The 22,449-nt window shown below is 41.1% G+C and overlaps 1 protein-coding gene across 1 annotated transcript; it reads right to left on the reverse strand.

Annotated features, from left to right (window-relative positions):
• Positions 1 to 313: 313 nt before the first annotated feature.
• Positions 314 to 21,222, reverse strand: fndc4a (fibronectin type III domain containing 4a). The gene is made up of 6 exons (XM_040124931.1): positions 21,147 to 21,222; positions 13,112 to 13,227; positions 11,317 to 11,521; positions 4,928 to 5,017; positions 2,430 to 2,563; positions 314 to 355 (listed from the first exon to the last, which is right to left on the reverse strand). Exons 1-6 carry the CDS (start codon positions 21,220 to 21,222, stop codon positions 314 to 316), a joined length of 663 nt encoding a protein of 220 aa, XP_039980865.1.
• Positions 21,223 to 22,449: the final 1,227 nt, after the last annotated feature.

Here is a 22,449-nt window from a genome sequence, read left to right on the forward strand (position 1 = left end):
ACTGTTAACTGCACCATGGTTTAACATCAATTCATGTACTGTAGGTTTCTGCTAGCTACTGTACGGTGTGTGTCCTTTGTTTTTGGAGGTTGTGTAGAATTGTATAGGGTTGCTGGATGTTGGTATCTGTAGTCCAGTGCTGTGTTTTCCTACAAATACTGTGTGCATGCATGTGTGTCTTTTATAAGACAGTCTTGGCCAACCTTATTCACCAATGATGACCCAGAGAAACTTTGTACCCCCCCCACCTCAGTGAGACAGGTTGAAAATGCATTGATGGTAGAAGAAGGAATTGAGTTTGGCATCCTTCCCGTCAAACCTCAATGATGTTGATGGACGGCACAGAAGGATGAAACTGCAACAGACAAGAAAGATAAAATCACCGTTGTTGTTTTTATTTTTTCTTCTACGATTAAGAAATACTTTGATCATAGAAGACAAATGCACTGCATCTAGCTGAGGAGATTGATTGTAGCACTTATTTGTATGTTGTTACAATACTGGCAAGTGATTTCAAGTCAAAAATTCACAAATTCAAACAAAACTTGTTCCACATTCACTTTTAGCTTTTCATTAAATATTTAATTAAAATTGACAAAAATGTAGCCCTGATCTGTCTCCATACATCCACGCTGCTTCAGCCACTGGTGAGCGTGTGGTCGTTCCGTCAATCATAAACACCCTAGAGGACTTTTGCTGGCTCGAGACTGGGCCAAGTTTACTACGGTATTGAATGATACTAGGGAGAGTTTCTAAAGTCCTTATCAGAACTTCTCTGACAGAAACCTTACATCGACGTCCGACCACCAAATGTGGACTGGAAAGATTAGATAAGCCAACACTGTGAGAAATCTTGCAATGGCTGGCCCTCAGCTAATTTTAAACGAGAGAACTCAATATGTTGCTGCGTTTAATCCTAGCCAGAGGTCAACGCTCACAATGCAGATGACCTCGATTATCGATTGGTCATGGCCTAGATGGTCATGCATCTGTCTGCTGCTGTCTGGTGGTTTTTAAAGGAATGGCTCACATACTAAAAGCTCTGCCTGTTACTTGATTTTATATGTTTCACAGCAGGGACTTCTCAGTTCTGTCACTGACCCCTCAGCCTCCCAGAGCTTCAACGTAAAACAAGACCCCTGATTCTTAAGAGTCAAATGCAACAGCCATGTTCCTTTATGTTTTTCTGTAACAAACATGTTGCTTTTATGTTTTTTTGCAAGCATTTTGCACCGTTAGAGATTGTGGCTGAGGGATGGGTCCTTGGAGATTCCTGTTATTACCTCTGTCGGAAAGATACCATTTCCAGTAGGTGCTTTATTGAAGTCAAGATATATATTTTTTCCACCAGGGGAATATTATTTAATTGGGAACGTTGCGTATTAGACATCGGCTTTCCAACTGTGAATACAAGAACTCTTCTCTGAAAAGGGAGAAACAAGGGCGAGCTTAACAACTAAGCTACATATATTGGACAAGATGGACTCAAGCAACAGTGCTGTCTATGTAAAGATGAAATCTAGCATTAAATTTAATGGGTAAAGTTTCAGCACAGCAGTGTGCTGTACTAGTTCCGAGAGTGGTAAGCGTTTATGCACAGCTGTGAATCATATCAGTTAAACCTTCCAAAACACATTTAAATAAAAAGGAAAATATAAAGTTAAGCTTCTATTAAGCCAGACAAGGAATATGTCAACCTTGGCATGAGGGCAGTGCTACATACTGAAAGTTGTTCCTTAAAAAGCCTTATTAATCTAATTGGCAGCAGCATCACAGAGCCATCTCAGAGACCTTTTCCCACAGCCAAGTGCCTCCTAATGAAACTAAATTGATTTGCGCCATGTGCCAGACATTCCTAAGAATTTCTTGGCAATATTTGGCATGGGATTCACTGGGCATCACTGGGCAATATCAGAGTTATTGATCATGCGTCATCTCACAGGTGTATCTGTATTCCACAGAAATACCGTAATCAGGTTAATATTCACGTTTGCAGGGACGAAGTGCCAAAGAGGTTGGCACTTCATGGCAGCATGAGCTGGCTCAGCACATAGATTAGATTACATTTATCGGGAGGGAATTGATTCTCCTGCAAAGTGCGTTTAAAAACAGCAAAATATACTGTAGAACTGAAAGAAAGACATCCTCAGTACTTCACTCTGCGTGTCCTTCAACACATGAGACACCGTAAACGCGTCTACAGACAGTGATTGATATAGATGGTAAAAGTGCTCGCTGTACAGACAGAGTCTACTTATGTGCGGCACCAGCTGCTTCAGAGAACCTTTCAAGGAGTATGATCCAGAGCACCGGAGTCAGTCTTGTGTCAGGGATCCAGGATTTCAATACCGAACATGAAATTCATTCAGCACATAATTTCCTGCGCACTGATTGTGAAGTGGGCCTGCATTCAGAGGTGTCATGCTCACCTTGCTCCTCAGCAGTCCACCGCTGTGATGCTCTGGCGTGCTCCTCTCTGACGACGGCTTGACCTTCTCCTTATTGTTGCTGGAGTCGTTGTCCTTGATGATGTCATACTGCCGGCAGAACAGGGCAATTACAGCTGCCAGGAGGTGAGAGATGGGCACATGTGCGACACACACACACACACGCACACACACACACACACACACACACACAAAGGAGGATAGGAATTCGGTCATGAGGTGACAACTGTCACTCACAGACATGTCGCCACTTCCTGTAGCTGAGCACGTTGAAAGGCCATGTGGGTAATGGAGCTCTGTGTGATGTCCAAGCCTTTATCTGGCAGTTTGGAAGACAGTAATTCTCCATGGAGTTTGCTTTGCTGCATTTTGGCATCTGCCAGATGAAGTTCAGCCTCCAGTTCGGATGAGCACTGTTTGCTCACAGTTAACTTCCTTGCTTCACAGAGTTTATGAATTTCGATGAGAATGCTATTATTAAATATTCAGAAACTGATATACAGTTCTGGTAATGAGAACAAGGGAGATGTGAGAAATACTCAGACGCATAGGCGTAATTCATTTAATCAGCAAATTATTGTTCATGCATCATATAAGAGCTCTGCAATATTGCAATCAAAATCTCATTGTCTGTAGCGGAGAGATGTTGAATGGTGCCAGTTCCACATTTACACTGGTTGGTTCCACGTTCAAATTACAGCAGCGTTTGTTTAATTTTAGGAGTGATTTGTCTGCATCTAAACCATTTATTGTAATGTTGTTTTAATGTTCAAACAAAATAAACTGAGAGTTTCCTCAGTATATTAGCGTTGATAGTGATGTTTTTCAAGGTCTTCACCACATTTTGAGCACTTTTTTAACCAGCATCCACTTACAAGGCAGAAATGTTGCTTAATATAGCAGATGAGATGGCATCATATTAAGGCAACTACTTACATTATAGTTCAGTTCATTGTTTTTCCAGACTGAGACTAATCAACAGACAGTAACAGAGATAAAGGATAAAAGATGAAAGCGTATAGAAATTAGTTAGAACAAAAAAGAACAAATAAACAAATAAATGCAGAAATTAACTACCTATACTTTGCAGATTAGGAACTTTTAAAAGTGTTAGATACCTCATTAAATGCAGGAAATGAGGTAAATTTGATTTTAAACTGGACTGGCTGCAAACGAGCAGTCCGTCATGAAAACGCCACATGAGGTGTTTTTATCCTTTTACTCCCACTCTTCTCTTCCTCTGCATTACTTTGGTTTCTCCCATTAGTATTATTTAACATCTCACACTGGTGCTCGGGGGTGGGAAACCCTGCTCCTGGCAGCCTGTCAGATATGCCACTTCTCATTGTGCCCCAACACTTAATTAACCAGCACACTTCCTCGAAGGAGTAGAGACTCGTTCCTGGATGGAGAGCTTTGATGCAGAGAATGCTCAGAAAAACGTGATGTTTGGATGGTTTGACGTTGCTGTTGTGAAAAAGCCTTAAAGGGATGGGATGTTCAGAGTTGTCAGATTTATTTCTGAGTGTGTATTACATAGGTTTTTGGTCTTTAACTTCCACTTAATAGGGATCCTGTTGGTTTTGTTGTGGATGAATGTCCATTGATTAATGGTTTATTGACTGGTGTGTCAGTGTATTGATGTAGCTACAAGATAATCTAGAGTGTGAAACCTCTGTCACGTGTGCACCATTAGTCTTCATCATTGATGCTGACAATAATTGTCACGTTGCAGTTCCAGTGGACAAGTCCAGTTATCTTTTTTGCTTGATAAGCAGGATTTTAATGTCCTTTCACTATTGACAATAGCTTCTCAATGACATCTAATACTTGGCATTGGATTTATGGATATTAGACTTTATTGGATCTACAATCTGTCAATTGATAACCTTTAAAAGATCTAAGATGAATGATACTGCTTCACCCTTAAGGACTAGGAGCTTATGGTTGTTATAAAGACAGTATCACCAGTATTGCAGATCAAACATTAATCAGGTGCCTAAACTGGAGTACTGATGAAATTTTACCAAAAAAAAAACGCCATCAGTGTTGTAATATTAAAAGCACTGAAAGTGAATGAAACCTAGTCTCACATATGTAGACCCAGCTCAGTGCCATTAAGACAAAATCTATATATTTTTCTATCAGATTAACATTGATTGACAACCAACAACTGTCATCACATTTTGGATCAAATGTTGCTTAAACTTTGATTGGCTTTTGGAAATATGCAACATCGCCTATTCCCAAATGGACCCGCCCACTTCAAACCAATGAGAAAAGCCAGGACAAAAACACAAATACAGAAATCAGTGTTGGAATAACCAAAACTGTTCTCATTTTTTGGCAGAAAATACAGTGTTCATGTAGCACCTTATTGCTCACATTAAGAAGCTGATTGAGGAAATGCTCTTTGGGCCTTATCTTTTTTTTCTGTATCGACCAAACTGATATTGAACCCACATATTCTAAAAACGTACCTGCCCACATGACCAAGACCACTACTATTATGATCATCTCTCCTGTTTGTAGATGCCGTGACTTGTCCAGGCCTTGCACAGTGGGGTCATCTAGGAGGGACGACAGATAGGGCAGTTGCAGTGAATACAAACTTCAGAACACTAAATACTGAATACAGAAAACTGAATAATTTGTCATTAACCCTTTATTTATGTTAAATGGACAAACACGAGATACACGGAACATTAAAATGCAGTCCAATAGAACAACGTCACAAAGAATGGCCTCAAACATTATTATAGAATTGAAATAACACCCATGTGCCTCAGTAAAAGCTGAACATTTTAACCTTCATAAAGGTATAAGTGGTTGTTGAGCTATTTTACTGGATATTCTGATGTATCTAAGACGTTAAACTCACATTCTGTCAATATGGACTGGCAAAAATGGACACTACCTTTATCTCTCATGACTGTTATGGGCATTTAACAAAAACTGTAGTAGTGAGTGGTGGGCATTACCACATATCAATCTTGTGGCATTAATTCTCCTTTAAGTGGATTGACTATGGGCCTATTTTCACTCTCCATACTGTCTCTTAACTCGCATGGATGGAACTCTTCCAGAGCAACACTCTTCCCAATTGCCTCATTTAGTGAATCAAGACGTCAAGACTGGCCCCAGATGCCAGACTGTCAGCTCTCTTCACATGATAGCAATTACGGAGTGGGGTCAGTTGTACTGCCACGTTTTTGGGTCTTGGTAGTAGTGTCTTTGGGCGTGTGAGTGGAGACAGGGAAGCGGTAGGCTTACATGAACCTGGAAGTTAAAAAATCACAGAGAAGCGCTTTATGCTAATTTATCAGTAAGACTTTTGCAATATGGTGGGCGCTAGGTGTATCTTTCCAAATATACTTTGGTTCTACATAAATCATTTCGCTTGTCAAAAGTTTGTCTTCAAGTCTGACTGAAAAAAAGCTTTTAACTGTGAAAATTCCTACTTTTTATTTTCCTGGACACAATTTCCTTGTTTGCAGTAGAGGGATACTTCCTTGTACTACCATGTAGGTTTTCCTGGTGTGACAAAACACCAGCAATAAACCTATGCACGACTGCCAAAATCAAGACATCCACTTGATTTTGGCTATCTTGGGTTGCTGAAGCTCCATATTAGCTTCAGCTGAATTTTAGAATGCATTTTTACATGAAATGAGGGCTGTGGATTTTATCCCTAATCCCTTATAGCATATAGTTACCTACGAAGGTATCACCTCATGGCCAGTAGGGAGGGAAAGACATATAAATAAGATTTAAAGCGTAATATAAAATACAAGATAAAAATAAGCTTAAATAGATTTGAAAAGATAAATCAGGACAATAAAAATTACATTATAGTTACAATACAATGCAAGATATGAATAAATAATCCTAAATAACTCCTCTAACCTACATGTCATAAATTTTGTATTAAGATAGAACGTAATCTAAGATTCACCCACATCATCGCTTGTATCTTCCCATTGACGGCGGAGCTCTGCAGAGTTGATATCAGACTGGGCATTACACTCAAAGGCCAGGTCAGGACTCAGGTCAGTGCTAAAATTGACTGAGAGTTGTTCGCCAGTTTATTACTCCCACATCTCCTCTAACTGTTTGAACCAAACCAGTTCAATATTAAACAATTCCCCAACTCATTCTTCTGCATATAAAAAAAAAAAACTGTTTCATTCATTTTGATCTTCTCAGGAAGTCAAAAAGTTCTTTAACTTTCCTTTTCCGTGGAGGACTGGATTTACATCCTGACATGATGTTGCTGGAAACACAGTTGGGTCCATGCCTAGAGAAACTACTGGCAGAAGTGTTGGGATGATGACAGCACATCAAAGGCTGTTTTCTGCGAGAGTTGGCAGCTGAACGTCTAGTTCGTGTTTACAGTTTTCTAGTCTACCTAATGATCTCATTTAACTGCTCTGTTAAGTGCTTTGGTACATGAATATTGTGTAGTATGCTGATATACAATGTGTATATGAGCATATTTGAGGCAGTAGGTTTCATAGCACAGAGTGAGTGAACAGAATTTCCAGATGACCTGAGTAACATGTCGTGCTACTGTTTCATACATATTTCATGTTGGCACCACTCTCAAGTATGCCGCGTGATTCTTTGCTAGGGAATTACCCAGCTGCTCTGGTACACCAAAGCGTTTGTGTTGAAATAATTCTTCGACCCTCCCTCTGCTCATCCCGAATCCCATGATGATGATTGTTGCTCTGAACTGTGTCAGGAAACCATGTAACAACACACCAGGAGTGCCGTATCGGTGTTACAAAGATGCATCAATGGATTTATTCTTGCACTATATTTCCTTGAGACCAGAAAATCCGCGAAGTTGAATGCTGTTAATTAATGTAATGTACGGCCGTTGTGTTCTAAAAAATTATTGGAATGATTAATCGATTATCAAAAACAGTTGCAGTATAAATTTCTTGTTGATCTACCAATCAATCGAAGGGCTAACTGTTCAGGTCTAATATCGCCGTTTGCCCACTATCGGCGAATCAGTGTGCTACTAACTTACACGTATATGAAACATTAACTAAATATGGAGATAAAATTATGTATCTGTTAAACTTAAAATAATTTTTTGCAGGGAGCTAAAAGTGTGCAGCATACCTTTGTCTCAGTGCTGTTAATGGGAGCCAACTGTGGGTGTAGCTTCTGACTCAGCAAAAAGAGCTTGACCTCTCTTTGAAGTAACATAGTAATTGTGTCTAAGGGGACCATCTACCTAGTTAGTTTTGACTTCCCTCCTTTGAAAATATTCTTTTTTTGCGGTTTCATGTCTTTTGTTGGGGAATATCGCAAATCGTTTATATCACGTTTGGACATTTTAGAATTGACTGTGCCATCAGTGTTCATGTTAATAAAGGATGTTTATTTATTTATTGATGTTCATTTACCCCAGTTTATCATAGATCATAAATCTTTCACTGTCAGTCCTTGTATTTCAAACAGTCCCTTCAGTAGGCTGAAATTTGAACTCAGTGAAATTAATTCTCTTTGAATTCTTTAAAATGTCTTCACTGTGCAAATGTAAAAATATACTGTAGAAACTGTAGAAATTGTTTGAATGTCAGTAAACTGTGCCAACACACAGCAAGTTTTTCCAGTCTGAAAGCCAGGGCCACAGCACAACATACCTAACTCTTGAAGGGCAGGCAAAACAAATAAATACATTCTCTGATTAAAAGCTTTCCATGGAACTAATGGAATGGAAATGGACTTTGGAGAGACTTATTGATCCTGGAAAAAATACAAACCCACAGTAGCCTATTTAAATTCAAATTCCCCAGCAACACATGGAGCACATCTGCCCAAATGCTTTATATGAAATAAGTGGACTATGAATCTGGCCATGGCAAGTATACGTTCAGGGTTATATGCACTAATATGTAATCACATTATCAAAGAGAATTGAGGAATAAATAAAAGCATTATGTATTCATGGGCATCATAGCTCTGGCTCTTAAGAATGTCTGGTATATGCTGCAAATCAATTTAGTTTCAACAGGAGGAACTTGGCTGTGAGGAAGGATATCTGAAATGGCTCTGTGTGTGATGCTGCTGCCATCTAGATTAAAAAGTGTTTTTTAAGGAACAATGGTCAGCAGCAGGACCCAGAGAAAATTTTCACATTAAATTAATGAAAATTAAGGGTAATGAAGGATATATGTGTTGTTATACGTAAGGGGAAGCATTGCTAACTTCCTTTCCTAGTGGGCAAAAGCTTGCAAAAAGAAAGAACTTTTATTTCCAAAAAAACAACAGAAATGTATTTTCAAAGGTCGTGGTAATTAATATTGTGGCTAGAAAAGGGCAAAGTACCTGTAATGTTGCCTGCTGTAATTTTATTCAAAGATGTTATCAGTAAAACTCCACTGTGTCTTCGGATAAATGATCATTATTTAGCAACAGGTTAACAACTGTTGCTCATCAATGGCTGCCATTGAAGCAATAGAGGAGATTATTCTCATGTTTAGAGCCTCTGAGCCTTCACATCAGGAGACATCTAAAGATGGTTGTATGATTGCAGAGTTTTTGTATAACAGTTATCAGTCATACTGATGATTTGAATGTTGACATGAATGGTATTTACAAGTCGCAAAATTGTAGTAACAGTAGGCCTCACTCCTGTAGTCTTTGACATGAACATGCTTATAACCTCGCTTAATGGGCAGGCTAGCACAATGTTTACAATTCCCAGGAAAGTGTACAGACTGTGCTAGGCGCCAGGCATTGGTTGATTTCTTTTTTTTCTTTCTTTTTTTTTTTTAAACCCTTGTAAACTGCATTGCAGCATTTTAAAAGGTGAGAGACGATGAATAAAAAACTTGACGAGTTACAGGAAGATATTTGATGTAATCGGACTTTGAAAATGGGGCATGAGGAGTCAGCAGTGCTGGCATTAGATTTATGGAAAGCAGACACTGATTGCTTCACCACTTAGAAAAACAAGCTCCCACAAATGAAGCTCATGCACTGAATGGGCTGTTTTTCTGACCTACTTGGATGACTCAGGGGGGCTACAAATCCTGATTAATGTTGCGTAGTGAATCTTGAGAGTCTTTAAAAAGTAATAAGGCCCCGGCCATAAGTCTTTTCATTCTCAGCAGTTTCTTCCAATATTGATGGTTTGTTAGCTTTCTAAATTCCATAGCTTTTAACTTCACAAATAAGCAAAGAAAATAATTTCCTGAATATTTATTGTAAAGCAACAGGAAAGGAGTGTAATGCCGTTGTCTGTATTAGCTTAATAGACAGTGCACAGGCTCTTGTGTTGAACTTGAGCTTGAAATAGTTTCTTTCACTTTGGCTGATCTTGCCAACTTAACTAATGGTACCAAAACTGAGTCAGCTTAACAGAAACATTCATGATTGACTCGCATCAGCAATTCCCATTCACAACCTCGACCAGACCATTCAATAACGGAGGAAACCTTGTTTGAAGTATCACACCTGATTCACCAATGGCAAACCCATACTGCCATTGTTTCAGGAGTTAATGTATTTGGCTTATCCCATAATCATGGCTGAACTAATGCATAGCAGATTAGCAGTTTACTTTCCTCTGAAATGTGGACTCATCCCAACTGCTTACAATAGAGAGCAAATAGCTTTTTCTCACTCTTTCTTCATCTGTGCTGTAAGAAACTCAGAGCTACTAAACCTATTCTCTATTGGTCACGGTCCTATTATTTCCTTCGGCCCATGAGCCGAGCCCAGACACTGAGTCTGAAGGGTTTTAGAGTGTGTGTCAGAATCCTGATTAGGCACCCAGGGTGATATAGAGTTAAATTCAGAGAAGCTTGCCGGCAGCCATGCTTGAAGAGTCTTTCAATAATGAATTGGTGTCTAGGAGAAAATAAACTTGCAAGAAGCACATAGAGCCCCCACCAGAGAGATGCTGTGAGAAGAGGCTTAAGGTGACTTGCATTTATGTCGGCACTAGCCTTTACTGTACCTCATTTTCAATGTTAGGGTGCTTAAAAGCATTCAATAGGCATTAGAGGCTTTAGCACAGGAAAAGTGTCAGTAATGGGTTGCTGCTGTTTGTGCCTTGGGAAAAAGCCCAGTGGCAGACCTTGCAGAATTAAAAGCAAAGCATTATTTTATGTAACAGCACTGTGAAAACACTGGTGCAGTGACCTCTTGTGACCTTAACATTTATGTCGCATTTTGACAAACTTTATAGCAAATTGTCGACTTGAGGAGAGACTGAACTAATACAATACTCGGCAGTTGAATTGTATTTTTTGTTGTTATTGACAAATCCCATGAAGACTCCAAAACAAAAACATGTATCCTGCTAACAAGTATTTGAGCCACAAGTGCATTTTTTAAACTCTATTAACAAATCCATAGCAGGCAGGTATGACTTAGCATGCAAGTTCCTTGCTAGTTTGACCACAGTGGCCATGTTCAGCTAGTGAAGGGATATGTCACCCAGTGCAGCCCTATATGTTTTCTGTTTTTAATTGTTTTTAACGTTGGTCTCTCTGTCGGTTAGTCTATCACTTTGGTCCAGAATGTAATGTAATATCTCAACAACTATTGGAACAAAGAGGATTAATCCGAATGACTCTGGTGATCTCCTGATTTTTTTTTGGTTTTTTTTTCTAGCGCCATCACCAGTACTTGGGTTTATGATGAAATACGTGCAAGACCTAACTGTTTTTAAAGGATTAAAGGATTCTTATAATAAAAATATATAGCCGTATCCTTTCATTTTTAAAGGTTTTCAAAGCACACAAGCACCTACTTGTAATTGTCCCTTAAAACAGACAGAAACACATTTTTTTCAAATGAGCTTTGCCATAGGGAGGTATTACTGTGTCTCAGAGCAGCATACCTTGGTTGGAGCTGTTGGAGGGGAAGCGGTCTGATTTCTTGAGGGTACGGAAATGGACCTTCTTGCTGGCTTGGCTTTCGCCGTAGAGGCCAATCGACTGGACCTGGATGATGTAATCTGTCTCCTCCTCCAGGTCCCAAAGAACACAAGAGCGGCTGGTGGTGTTTACTTCCCGAATGAATCGCTGCATGTGTCCGTCCTGCCTCTGGTATGGGAAGACAGGTAGAAAACAACAGAATGGATAGATCTATTGAGTAATTAAAATAATCAATACAGTGGCAGATGAGGTCATCAAGGTGACCACACACAAATGTGTCCCTAAGGAAGAAACTCTCTTCTGTTAAAAGTCTTGTTGCTTCACTTTATGGAATTCAGCTTTACAGGGCAATAACGCATCAATGATGTATCCCCCACCAACGTCATGAAAAAGGCTAAAAGCGATCATGTACCTGTATATAGGACATGACAATGTGAGAAGGAGATGACAAACCTGAAAATATTCAAAGTGCTGGAAAACAACATGCTGAGTACTTTTATTATATTAACAGTTGGCAGTTTATTATCGCCATATGGAGTCTTGACTGGAAATTGAAATGCTGTGGAGTCAATATTCGGATTAATTTGGACTGTAAGTACCTCGAGACACTAGCTCTCAAAGTTTTTTTTTGACCTTTCAGAATGTTATTGGAGCAATCAAGACCTAGAGCTATGGAGATTATTCCTCCTGCTCTTGTGCACAGCTCTTTCTTAGTGTGCTCTTTAGACCATCTGCACTTGAAGTGGATTTGGGTCAAATTTTTCTTATGTTTTTTTTTTTTACGGCCCCGCTTGACTGAGGTATCTAATTTTTCTTTTCTTTTGTTTTTTTTTTTTTTTTTTTTTTTTGCTTGTTACTCTCCATATACGATGAATAATGTAACGATTGAGCCGTCATATACACTCAATGCAATTACCAAACGTGTTCAAATTCAGCTGGATAACATGATGAACGGCCCTTAGGAGAGACGTCCGGGTGTTGTATACAGCCCATCAGTAGCACTGTGTGAATAGCAAAGTTAAATGGCTGCATAATGTTTTGAGTTTCATAAAGCATAAACCTGATTACAGCAGCATATGGTTTCCCATCATTTTTCTATCATTCAGTGTTAGCATTCAGTGTTAGGTTTCCTATTTCCCATTTTGAAATCTTTTCATCCTAAAAAAAAAACAAACAAAAAAAACAGTTTGGCAGCCTCACATACGTATGCGCATTCATGCTGCATCCTTGATTTCTCTTGACAAATCGACCGTGCCAAGTTTTTTTCTAACTCCAGGCTTGAAGGCAAGATTTAGTCAGCCTTTGTCAATGCCGAGCAAAGCTTTAAGGGGTTCCTAAGAATATACATCCAGATTTAAACACATCTTTATTCAGCCAGGATCTTGTGCATATGTGCTACTACTTACTCAGTAAAAAAAAAACGTTTGTTGAGCACACAAATTTTCCTCCGTTGAGTTCAGTCAGTGATTGAATTATTGTTTCATTGCCCCCAAAACATTTTTTCAGTTGCCTATACACCTTTTATGCCAATGTATTCCACAGGATGTCAATAAATGTGACATAGTAGAAAATCGATTCCAGATGCACTTTTTCATTGTACCACCTGCCAACAAAATTTCAACAGGATAAGATGAACACTCAGAGCCAAACCACAAATGGCTACAGCTAAAAATAAAGCTGGTGCCATTTTCTTTTTTGAACTTGTTCTGCTGATCTTTCCATGGTCTCTCTGATTTACATCAGAAGTTTAGGACTTACCTGTTGTGAGATAGAGAAGCCAATTATTATGTCTCCCTCTGGAACCTCCCAGGATACAGTTGCTGAGTCGGCCCGCAGGTGCATGACAGACACATTGACAGGAGCTGGTGGCCGGTCTGGAGGAAAGGAAACCGGATCGGAGATATCCGTTAATCCAGCAGCTATATCGATTTCTCCATGCCATCAGTGCCAACACTGAATCTGGAAAGACTAGTATTATGTTGGCCATATTTCACCACAGGTGTTTGAATCAAGAGTGAATAACCGATTCTAACTATTTGTACTGTCAAAGTACATTTGGTAAGAGTTATGGATATATTAGTGAATGGAATTAGAAAATTACAGTGAAAAAATCTCTAGCAACCCTCGACCAAGCTGTATGTGTCCTCATGGTATGACGTTAGTTCTTCCAGTGACTGAAAGTGTAATTTTTAAAGGCTAGCTATGTTCACCTTTCTGTAGTTTTGTAGCGTTAGTTCAAAGTGGAAGTGGGATGTGTTTGGAGAGGGGCTCTAACTAATCTGTCACATAATTTTCGCAATCATCCATTAATATTAGTTCTATAATATATCAAAGGAAGGTCAAAATTGTCACAATTTCCAAGAGCCCAAGAAGACATTTTTGGTTAGCTTATTTTTGTCTGATCAACAGACCATAACCCAAAGATACTTAATATATTATCACATAAAACAAAGAAAAGCAGCAAGTCCTAGCAATTGAGAAGTAGGAACTAGTTAATGATGGGCATTTGTGATTTGAAAAAAACAATTTAAACAATTTTTTTGGATCATCAAAATAGTTGCCAATTAATTTTCTGTAGATTAATCAGTACAGCTGTAGCTGGGAGTTGTTACTTTCATCCTTACATTCCTATACTTTAGTGTATCTCCAGATAAAAGCCATATCACACACCGACAGTAATGTCACTTTCTCCTGCCATTGCAACAGGATTACTTAGACTGAGTGCTGCTCACACTTAAACAAACTCTCCAGGTCTAAACGGGGAGGACATACTGCATAGGCTTAGACGCACAACAGTTTTCAAAGGCAGTGTCAGAGCAAAACAAATCGTTAGTACACTGTAACAACAGATAAGCAATGATAACAGCGTTTTACTGTATCAACTCCTATACACTAAAAAAATTTGATTACAAATTAGTTACAGCGCACCACAATGATCTTTTAACTCGTCTAAGAATTTGCTTGCTTGCTTTTTATTATGACCCTACAGAATTACTAAAAATCACAAATATGTGTCACTTTTTCAAATTTTTTCTTCTACACAGCCTTGTCTGTCACCTTGACCGACTGGCCTCTCGAAAGAAACCACTGTGTCCATTTTATGTCCACCTTCTTCGGACACCGATACATTTCTTGGACCTGTCACTTTGCAGCCATTTATCATGATTTGGTTGCTTGTGGACGCACTGATTGCGGCGTGGGTACAAAAGCCTGGGAAGCAATAGACAGGAGAAACACAGGGTGACAGATCTAATAGAGGGGCCTGTACGGCTTTACAGTCTCCAAGCAAACACTGGGGTTAGATGGATAGTCGAGATTGGATTGGCTGGCCTGATGGGGACCTGGAGGGCTTTTGTCATTAACGTAGGTCTAATGGACTTTGTGTGTTGTCAGAGAAGGTAACTGATGCAATGTGGACGGGGTCAAGTGAGTGGAAATATCCTGCGCTGTCAGATGTGTAAAGATATGTATAAAAGAAGGCAACATATGCAGCATAAAAGAATAAAAAAGAAACACATAGAGATACGCCTCGCCTAATGAGTTGTAAGTTGCTCTTTAAGTAGCAGTGAGATTTCTAGTTGTGGCTCTCTGTAGCTGTTCAGCACAGGACGAGTGTTAATTGACGGTTGTAGAGTCAGGTTGTATTTCAAACACTTTTATTAACTCATAGGGGCACGGATGTAATAACCCATAACACAGTTGTCTTGAGATGACAGCTAAAGGCATGCACTGTATAAGGGCAATATTTCATCCCAAAAGTGCACTTGACAGAGAAAGATGAAACACAAAATGATGAAATTGGGAGCCATTTCAAATGATTTGCCATTTCCTAGCTCACATCCCTTCCCTTCTTATCTCACCCTGTCTCCCCTTTTATCTCCCTCTCTCTCTTACTCTCTCTTGCACTTATGTCTGTTTTTATCTCGGAGACAAATTAATGAAGGCCTCTGTGTTTGGTGCAAAAGTTGACATTGAGACAGACCTCAAGACCCAGGGGTCAGACGAGGGCCATCAGTCTCCCTGTCTCAGCCCCAGTGGCATTATGACCTGCAGAACAAACACAGGCATGACGCCCGGCTCCTCGGGCTCATGACACGCTCAGAGATTGGTTTGTGGAAGGGTGCGAATGAGCGGAATTAGAGGCCACACTAATGCTGATAGAGAGCACGAGAGGAAATGAATGTTCTAACTGCAGAGGGAGCGGAGAGAAAAGGGGGCTTGGCTGTTGGCAACACTGGTATCAAGAAGTTAAGAGATGACATCCGTCTCATTCTGTCCGTTTAATGAGAAGCTCCTTGATGGAAGCAGGTGCTGCAGTGTGTTAAGATAGACATGGATTAGGTTAAGAGCGGGGGAAAGTCACATACAGAAAAAAATTGCCCGTGATCTTTGGAGAGCTGGAGGGGAATGACTCATACATATATTAAGAATAATGGTTCCCTGTGTCCTTGTGCCTTGGCAGTATCTAAACGACTGCTAATTTTGTGTCATAATCATTTGATGACCATGCTAATGATCCTGTAATTGAATGTATTGTCAGGAAACGTACATCACTCACACTTCATATACGTACCTAACGAATCCCTGCTCGTATGCTGCATAAGGTTCTGACATACCAGAAATTCATTTTTCTCATTAGATCTGACTCTGCTTCTTTGATCCCAAACGCACACTCCGCCAAAATAACAAGGATCTTCGTTTGTTTTGAAAGGATAAATCTGATTCTGTAGTTAACACGCAAACGCTATCACGCCTTGATTGCCATCAGCATATGTCCTGTAGGGCACGCTCATCGGGATCGGGCGCAGCATTCGTCTAAGACAGGACACATTCATTTCCCTGAAGCTCATTGTCCTTTAGGTAATGGGGGTTACCGACAGCGACACATGGACAGAAAAGAAGCCAGTTACCATGATGCATTGTCTGCGAGTCATTTACTGGTGATGGAGCAAGTGACGGTTTGGTTGAAGCAGGCCATGAATCATCACTAATGTATAAGTGCCCTCTTCCTGTTTGATGCTTTTTCCATCGGAGGCGGTTGAGAAGGACAAGTATATTTTCAATTTGAAGTGTCTGGGTGAGATGACTCTATAAGATAAAGAATTGGATGAGATGAAGCCAACTAAAACTGATACTGTTGTTTTCATTCATTTATTATTTTAGAAGCTTATTATAAATAAAGAACTGTCTTGATGTTGCCAAAATTGAATCCCTGTCGGCTCATGTGCAGACAGCAGATGACAATTGTAGCTCTAATGTGAATATTTTTATTTATGTGAAATCCAGTTGTCTAACCCTCCTTCTATTGTTCCCCTCTAGCTTGTTTGATGTTCCCTTCCGCAGTAATAAGTGTCATTGTGGATGTTTAAATATATGTTATTGGCCACGTGTCCTGAGTAACCCCCACTCCACAGAATGCATTATGTAAGACCTGAAATCAAACAGTGGCCGAGGAGTGTGTCAGTGCAAACAAAGGGTAAGACCCTCTTGGGATGTTGCTGCACTGTCAGGATGAATCATAGCGTATAGCCAAACCCCAACACATTAGCTACTCCCCATCTAACCAGAGTGCACGGAGAGAGAGAGAGAGAGAGAGAGGGAAAGAGCTGCTGGATCTCTGAATGGCTGACAAGCCACGTGCAAAGGAGCCCAGTCGGAATTTGTTAGAGTGCGGTACGGCCGTGGCATCTTACATCTTGAACTCTATATTTTCCTGTGTAGCATAATTCTGCGATACATCCGGATTTACGCATTGTTTGTTTAGTGGTTGGTTATATTGTATATTCACAGCAGCAGATAAGAGATTGGTTGGAGATGTTTTTTACGGTCAAACTGCAAAAAATTTCGATTTATCGCACTAATACAGCCCACGCAGCTTTTGATCACTGACCACCTTGGATAACCGTGACACGCTCGTTAAACAGACGCAGTGAAATGAGATGTGAGTAGAGAACTGCGTCACCTGTCGGGTTTACCAGGAGCACAATTTGACAGGTGACATGTCATCTCCATTTCACTGTTTCCAGGAGCCGCTTCTGTGTTTAGTCTCACTCTGCCTGAAGAAAAGCATTAAGGTGGAAATTTGCAGCCTGTGTAAAATGTAATATAGCTGCCTTTTTTGTGTTCGCTTTTTACACCTGATGTGGGTTATTGACTGATAGAAAATAAAATTGCCCCCCTAGGGAGCTCCAATTTAAGTCACCGTCATCACTATTTTCGTAAGTAGATACTGTATCTGGATGCCAAACATACATCGTAATTCCATACATTTCTTTAGAAAGTGTGAAAGCAGAGGAAGTTGGCTGTTCTAGTTGCCTCCGGCTGCTATCAGAAAATCCTATAAAGAATAACGTGTATTCTCTGTCGACGCTAAAAGACAATTCATGTTCTCAGCGATTGATACATTTCATATGTAGTGGTGTGTTGTAGAGCCAGTTAATCCATTTTTGCTCTTTTTTTTTTTTTTTCGATGGTTTTCGAAACAACATAAAAACATGTAAGACATAATTATAACATGATATTTTCAAAGCTTAGGTGCTCATTTACAGTTTGGAACGTGATAAACTGACATTTTCTCTGTTACTCCGTTAATCTTCTACAATAAGACAGAGGCTGCTACCACTTGATTTTACAAACAACATCAAGTCTGACCTGAACGAGTGCTCAACTCATTATTTGGATGACAGAAATGCTCCAAATGATTGATTACTTCGCTCACGACACAATAAAACTCCCAAAGGTGCGTAATTCATATTGCTTCAGACACATTTAAAAGGCACAACGCTGTGGTTTAACGAGGGGATGGTCTCTGTATTCCTGTATTATCGATCATATTTTAGTCTCAATTACCTCTAAGCTAGTGACAGTTTGACAGGCTGCGTGTATTGTAATCCTTTTCTAATACACTACAACGTGTCAGTCCCTTGTGAAATAATATATTCACTGACGTCTTGTAAATAAAGGCGGTAACTCATAACAGGTGCGTTGAATTTCGATGTGTTGCCCAGTCAGTCCTCAAACAGCTTCATCTGCATGGGCTCAGCCGAGGGAGGTCTAAATGTTCTCCTCTGCACAGCAGGAGGCTGTCAGACAGCTGCTCGCAGGCTGCGGTGTTGCAGATCACTTGCTCCTCTTAAGCAGTGTCATGCTGGCTTTATCATATTATCTTTGAAGATCATTTTCTAGTTTCATCTCTGAACGCGTTCCCTTCTGAGAGCCTAATTTTATTTCACATTTAATGCCATGCGGAAGAGGTGATTTTGTGTGATCTTGGCCTGAATCTCTAATACATGCTCTCTCCAATACATTAGTATCTACCTAGTGAAGTAGAACTGTATGAAGTACCTATTTAGAATATAAGGTATAGGGATTTGTCCAGCCAGGTGTGGCTAAGTCCTTTTTCCTGTACTTGTCAGAGCCTCTTTACAGTAGCGTCACTCCTTTGGTTTAGGTACACACCGTCTTCTTTCTCACAGACCCAGAGGCTGTGAAACGGCAGCGGGGGACCAGACGGGACCAGGTGCCAGTCTAAGGTTAATGTAATCACTGGCCAAACCCTGAGGCTTTCCAGCTGCAAGCTAACATATCTTCATCATCCCAAAACTGCAAGGGCTAGCATGCTGTGACACGCAGAAGCAGCTTAGTTTGCGATCCGTACAGAGTTCGCAGCATTAATTGTTTTGGCTACAGTTGGTTTTGCGGGTTATACAGACGTCTAAACAAAACACCAACAAGCATGATCTACTGTATGATACTCAAAACACTAATATGAAACCTAGAGCTGGATACAATCCATTTTTTCCCCCCACACACTGTAGTCTGTTTTATTTCTGTGTATTTTTAAAATGTCTGTCATGTGACAGCAGATCAAATCATGCCAGAATGAGCAAACATTAGCTCTCACTCTGATGGATTCAGCTCCTATACAGTGCCTCTATTTGTCGAAAAACGTGTCACCAGAATTATGAACAGCAGTTTGCCAGTTTGAAGAATGATATGAGCCCGGCCATCCAAATAAATCCAATAAATTCTAATTTGCATTTGTTTAGTGTCTGAAGTCCGAATTTCTTTTTCTAGCACGCTTGTCTTCAGACCGTGTAAATGTAAACCGGGTTGCTCACATTCAAGGATTTCTTGTCAGCTTGGAGCCGGAAAATGACAAATCTCAAACACCTGGTTTTGGTTCGCACCGTTTGTCCCACTGACGTGCAAATGCTGGCAGCTCAATGCCCTTTTTAATACTTTATCATCTGCTCCAAATCCAAATTCAAAGACCTGCGCGGCGTCGATTCTTGTGTAATCACGACTCATGTTGAAAAGCGTGCTTAACGGATGAGTGAGAACAAATCTCAGTGGGTGAGATGAAAGAAAAATGGGCTTCATTATGTGCAAGCTTTCACGATCATTGCATCATTTTAGGCCACTTTTAAATCATTAAACTACAGTTCACTAATTGTGTTTCCTAAGAGATACTTCACTGAAATTCTCCCTCTTCCTGCTTATAATTTATCCAGACCTTCCTCTGAAAGACGTGTCACTGTGATTCCCATAGTCTCCCTGCATGCATAGGGATGGCAGTAATGAAGTAACCAGTTATTTTCATTGACTTTGAAGCTCATTGCACCAGCCGAATTGACATTTATATTTATGAGCGCCATGTCGATTATTTTAATAGTAGCTTTGCATGCTCTTGACAACCTCACACAGAACTCCCCGGAGATCAGAGATGCTTCTTGTGTCTCACATGTCAGCACAGAACATGGCAAAAGCTCTGAATATTCGTCTCAGGCAGACAGTACACACACCCGCAGGAACTGTGGAGTGTCGATCTAATTCTCTCAAGGCGCTGTCACATGTGAGGACTCAGTTCCCCTTGAGAGAAAGGAAGGGGAGGAAGCGATAGAGGCAGACCGTTAGATGAAGAGACTGAGATACTGTAGACGCACGCTTACAGAGGCAATAAGAGAAGCTTTCTGTGACAGAAATAGGAAAAGATTAATAAACTGTAAATCTGAAGCCGAGCTTGCAAAAGTACATACATTGGGTGTACATACGCTGTTGTAAATGAGACCGTACAGGTTGAGCACGGGCGATGATTTTTACATGTTGGCTCTGCAACTGGTGTTTTCTGTGGCAGACTGATACAGTGAAGCCAATGACCCTGTGTGTCGTGGCCCGCATCGTTCCGTAGTGCCACGATTTAAGAATGAAAGGGTCTTTCCACAGTCAAACGAGAATGAGAGAAAAAGTGCCCCCCCCAGTGAGCAGACACAAGGGGAAAAGGCTGAAGGTAGCTGTGATGCGGGTTCTGTCTTTAGGAAATTATTGCCGGGTTTTTATTGCTGCAAACCTGCTCAAATGATTTGGGGTTTTTTTTATTATTAGATGCATTGGTAGGGCAAACTGCTGAGGTTATTCTGGGTAATTATACAGTTTTAAATTCAAATATAAAACACAAGGGATACTTTAAAAATAGATACCGTGACTCGTTTTGTAAATGATTGAAAGAATGTAAAGAAGAGAAATAATGCTGATATAAACCTGGTTAAACAGGTCTTACTGGTCGAGCTGCATATTGGGATCAAAATATACCTGTATTATAAGTAAGTAGACCAGAGCATTGAATAATATTTTAGGGTCTTGTTTCACGTGTATGAGTGAAAGGTAGAATTGAGTGCGACCTCGTTAGACTCTTAACAAACACGACGGCCTGTCCACGTTCTGTAATACTTCGGCTAGTGGCGCATTGCACGAGGCTCCAAAGTGCCCGGTTACCGCTGTGACTTGTACTTACTTGCTCCCACCAAGAACATGCCGCTGCCAAAAAGCAACAGGGCCACGGAGTGGACCAAAACGAGCAGGCGAGCCATGTCCCCGCGGGTGAAGTGGCTCTTGTCGGGCTCAAAACGCAGGTGTCCTATGCTCGAATGGCGACTAAGCGGCTGTGGTTCATTGTTGTACAACGTGTTGGAATTCCTCTGATGAGTGAATGAACGGTTCCGGGCTGAGTCGGGCCCGAGCTGCTCAGTTCAATAAACGGAGAGCCGGTGAAAGTATGCACCAAACGGTGTCTTCACGAACATTGTTGTCGAGCCTCAGGCGGATCCTTCGTCCGAGGCTTAAATCCACAAGTCCTCCATGCGTGTCCTCAGGCAGACCGCGAGATGCCCGACCGGGTCCGGTAGCCTGCCATCCTCCTCGGGATCGCGGATCATGGGCTCAGGTGTGATGACGCTCTCACGGGGGTCGTCGGTCCCCCCGCAGGCAGAGGGGACGGCGGGTTCAGCACCATGGACAGCGCCGTAAGTTGCTCGGACTGCGCTCGCGCTCCGCAGCTCACCGTTTGCGCCTCAGACCTGAATGTGTTGATTGGTCATCCTGCAGTCCTCTCCGGTCCGGTAGGGGGGACCCCCCCCCCCCCTCCAACCAGCCTGTAAAAAACCTCGGGTTTCAGCTCAAGTGCACGCGCAGCATAGCACGATCGATCACCCACGTGTCATTCGGAGGGGAGCGTCAGCTATACGGCGACCTGGGCTGCAGCCACACACGCGCGCTTCGGCACGCTGATAGATGTTTACCGCAGCGGCTCGAGGAGCGTTGTTGTCAGGGGGGGTTGTTAGGCACGTGCGAGAAGCAACAGGGAGTGAATTCGTGTTGTGTGTTGAACGAAAGAGAGAGATCTGAGAGACACCCCGCTGAGAGGGAGGCAAGGGAGTGTTTTATACCCCCCCCCCACCACTTGCCCATCATACACTCCCCAGCGCCCTGTGTGTGTGTGTGTGTGTGTGTGTGTGTGTGTGTGTGTGTGTGTGTGTGTGTTCTAGTTATGAGTCAGAACATGAGGGGGGATGGAAATCAGATGTTACCAATATGATCTAATAACTAGAATAAAAACAGGCGTGTGTTGCCCCATTAGAGATTTTGTTTCCACAGCTCTGTCGGCTCAATGACATGCTCCACGCCTTTTGGTGGTCAAGAGAAGATGGTTTTCTCCCCTGTGAGGTGGTGCCAAGGTTCCTATGAGCCCACCAGGCCTCCGCGAGCCTCCGCGAGACGGTTAAGCTAGATATTAGATATTGGAGTTACCACGACAGCTG

The sequence above is a fragment of the Xiphias gladius genome, chromosome 4, assembly GCF_016859285.1.
Source record: "Xiphias gladius isolate SHS-SW01 ecotype Sanya breed wild chromosome 4, ASM1685928v1, whole genome shotgun sequence".
In the NCBI taxonomy this organism is placed as follows: Eukaryota; Metazoa; Chordata; class Actinopteri; order Istiophoriformes; family Xiphiidae; genus Xiphias; species Xiphias gladius.